This window comes from Oncorhynchus keta, unplaced genomic scaffold (genome assembly GCF_023373465.1).
Source record: "Oncorhynchus keta strain PuntledgeMale-10-30-2019 unplaced genomic scaffold, Oket_V2 Un_contig_871_pilon_pilon, whole genome shotgun sequence".
Taxonomy (NCBI): Eukaryota; Metazoa; Chordata; class Actinopteri; order Salmoniformes; family Salmonidae; genus Oncorhynchus; species Oncorhynchus keta.
In genome coordinates, this window is record NW_026290201.1 from 1,083 (window position 1) to 5,000 (window position 3,918).

The 3,918-nt window shown below is 40.9% G+C and overlaps 1 protein-coding gene across 1 annotated transcript in view; it reads left to right on the forward strand.

Annotated features, from left to right (window-relative positions):
* The first annotated feature begins 452 nt into the window (after positions 1 to 452).
* Positions 453 to 3,918, forward strand: part of gpalpp1 (GPALPP motifs containing 1) — a 7,005-nt gene continuing 3,539 nt past the window's right edge. Inside the window, exons 1-4 of the mRNA XM_052512592.1 lie at positions 453 to 641; positions 804 to 966; positions 1,088 to 1,219; positions 2,223 to 2,340. Of these exons, the coding sequence (XP_052368552.1) occupies positions 557 to 641; positions 804 to 966; positions 1,088 to 1,219; positions 2,223 to 2,340 (498 nt within the window). The 5' untranslated portion in view covers positions 453 to 556. The remainder of the gene's footprint in view (positions 642 to 803; positions 967 to 1,087; positions 1,220 to 2,222; positions 2,341 to 3,918) is intronic.

Consider the following 3,918-nt stretch of genomic DNA (forward strand, 5'->3'; position numbering starts at 1 on the left):
ATGCTATAGGTACTTGCTAGCTACAATACTACTATACTATAGGTACTTGCTTACTACTACTGCTATAGGTACTTGCTAGTTACTATAGGCATCAGCACGGTACAATGGTTCGGTACTGTTACACAGAATGCATGTCTGTCTCCCATGCCTCAGCATCATGCTATAATTGCCATCACAACACCGACTGAACCGCAACATGAGCTGGAGTAACATTCCATTTCCGGGAACATCTAGATACTCACCCCGATCTCCCCTATCTTTCTTCCCCATGATATTAGCAGCTTGTTCCCGAAAACAACTTGCTTCGTCAAACCATATTAAACGACAAGTGAGAAACAACAACAAGCAACTGCGACGCGACCAAACTCGGGTTTCCTCCTTGTGCGGAAGAGGATCATGTGACCTATGAATTCCGCTTGTTGATTGGATGTCGACGTTGTTTACTTCCGGTGGTAGAGGTCAGATTAGATTTTTCGGGTTTCGGTGTCGTTTTTTTTTCGTTCTCGTCGAGGTGATTATTGTTGTAAAAAAAATAGCTTATTAATAATCGGTAATCATGTCAGACGATGATTTAATCGGACCTGCCTTACCCCCGTCGTTCAGAAAAAGCAGCAATGATGAATCTGATGACGAGGAAGGATGTGAGTAAAGTGGCCATGACTAGTGTCATCAGATACTATGCTGTCATATTCATGCCTTAGTTATGTTTCTGCTTTATACTGTATTGTTAAATCGAAAAAAGCTAGTGTCTTTTTTTGTTTGTTGGTATTTTCCTACCCAGGATGTGCTGTCTTCTCCAATAGTTGCAGGTCCTGCGCTGCCTCCCGGATACAAACCGGAGTTGCTCTCCAGCTCGGAGGATGACTTTGGCCAAGAGGAGGTGGATGTGGTGATCAAGAGACGAAACAAGACGAGCAGCAGACACGGTCACGGTAGCGGGACGACCAAGGATGGACCCACCGCACAGTAACACATTTACAATCACTTCGACATTTCAAACAAACATCAAACGCGTTTATTTCCTCATTGTTTTTGAAGGAAAGCGCCTGTAAAATGCCTGAACTGGACTGTCTGCATCATTCTGTAGAAAACAACACAGAGTGGAAGAGGCAGTGAGTAGAAGGCTTGAGGATGACGATGATGAGGATGATGATGATGATGGTTTCTTCGGACCGGCTCTTCCTCCTGGGTTCTCAAAGCCACAGGCTTCACCAGAGAGGTAACCACGACAACACAACTAGTTCTCCCTGCTTTAATAAACAGACATATTAAATGATATGTCAGCTAGTTCTCTCTGCTTTAATAAACAGACATATTAAATGATATGTCAGCTAGTTCTCTCTGCTTTAATAAACAGACATATTAAATGATATGTCAGCTAGTTCTCTCTGCTTTAATAAACAGACATATTAAATGATATGTCAGCTAGTTCTCCCTGCTTTAATAAACAGACATATTAAATGATATGTCAGCTAGTTCTCCCTGCTTTAATAAACAGACATATTAAATGATATGTCAGCTAGTTCTCCCTGCTTTAATAAACAGACATATTAAATGATGATGGCAGCTAGTTCTCTCTGCCCTTTAATAAACAGACATATGAAATGATATGTCAGCTAGTTCCCATCTGCTCTTGGTGCCATCCGGGACTCCGTGGTACATAAACAGACATAGATAAAGGACAGACTGTCAGAGTAGATGTGTCTCACCTGCTTTAATAAACAGACATATTAAATGATATGTCATCTAGTTCTACATCTAGACTCTTAATAATCAGACTATTATTGATAGTCTCTTAGTTCTACATCTAGACTTTATTTAATAAACTAGACTTATTACATCTGATATGTCATCTAGTTCTCATCTAGACTCTTACATCTAGACTCTTATTCTACATCTAGATATCTCATCTAGACTCTTATTCTACATCTGACTCTTGTTCTAATCAGACTTATTAATCTGACTCTTATTGTCATCTAGACTCTTATTCTACATCTAGACTCTTAATACATCTAGACATCATTAAATTCTATATCTAGACTCTTATTCTACATCTAGACTCTTATTCTACATCTAGACTCTTGTTCATATTAAATCTCAGCATATTATAAATGTATATTATCATTATTATACACGTATTAAATGCTGTCATCATGTTATGCAGGACGACATGTTTATTGGTTTGTGTTGATTGATTGATTGATTGTCTTTTTCTACCTTAGGCCAGGTGGTATTGGGACAGCCTACCCCCAGGATTTCTCAGACCGGCATCTGATGATGAAGATGATGATGGCTAAATGTTTTTTAAAACTGTGTAATAGGATGATGAACAGACCCCAGGTCAGATCCCTGAGTTGCCAGCCCTGCCACCGGTCTACACACAGCCTCCAGCGGTGACTGAATTCAGAGGATGAAGAGGTGATCAGACCCATGCCTGCTCAGGTCAGATGGTGCCATGAGTTGACAGACTCTTATTGAACTGACCCCAGGTCAGATCTAGAATGAGTTGACAGCCTAGACTCTTATTCTACTAGATCTTATCTCTACAACTGCCAGGAGTATCCTGACCCCAGGTCAGATGGTAGAATGAGTTGACAGCTTATTCTACAGACTCTTACCCCAGGTCAGATGGTAGAATGATTGACACTCTCACTAGACTCTTATTCTACATCTAGACTCTTATTCTACATCTAGACTCTTATTCTACATCTAGACTCTTATTCTACATCTAGACTCTTATTCTACATCTAGACTCTTATTCTACATCTAGACTCTTATTCTACATCTAGACTCTTATTCTACATCTAGACTCTTATTCTACATCTAGACTCTTATTCTACATCTAGACTCTTATTCTACATCTAGACTCTTATTCTACATCTAGACTCTTATTCTACATCTAGAATCTTATTCTACATCTAGACTCTTATTCTACATCTAGACTCTTATTCTACATCTAGACTCTTATTCTATATCTATTATCTTATTCTACATCTAGACTCTTATTCTACATCTAGACTCTTATTCTACATCTAGAATCTTATTCTACATCTAGACTCTTATTCTACATCTAGACTCTTATTCTACATCTAGACTCTTGACAGCCTTCTACATCTAGACTCTTATTAGAATGAGTTGACATCGTTAGTGGAACAGACATCAGATGGTAGAATGAGTTGTTTCTACAGAAACTGACCAGTCAGATCTAGAATGGTTGCTCTACACTGCCCCAGGTGGTATTCTTAGACATGCTACTTGACAGCCTCTCATAAACAGTTCAGGTCAGATGGTAGAATGAGCTAAAGTTTTCTAAAACTGACCCAGGTCAGATGGTACATTTTGACATCCTATAATGAACAGACCCCAGGTCAGATGGTAGAATGAGTTGACAGCCTCCTACAGAACTGACCCCAGGTCAGATGTACTGGGGTGTGTTGGTGGAATGAGTTGACAGCCTCCTACTGAACTGACCCCAGGTCAGATGGTAGAATGAGTTGACAGCCTCCTACAGAAACTGACCCCAGGTCAGATGGTAGAATGAGTTGACAGCCTCCTACAGAACTGACCCCAGGTCAGATGTACTGGGGTGTGTTGGTGGAATGAGTTGACAGCCTCCTAATGAACAGACCCCAGGTCAGATGGTAGAATGAGTTGACAGCCTCCTACTGAACTGACCCCAGGTCAGATGGTAGAATGAGTTGACAGCCTCCTACTGAACTGACCCCAGGTCAGATGGTAGAATGAGTTGACAGCCTCCTACTGAACTGACCCCAGGTCAGATGGTAGAATGAGTTGACAGCCTCCTACAGAAACAGACCCCAGGTCAGATGGTAGAATGAGTTGACAGCCTCCTACCTAACTGACCCCAGGTCAGATGGTAGAATGAGTTGACAGCCTCCTACAGAAACAGACCCCAGG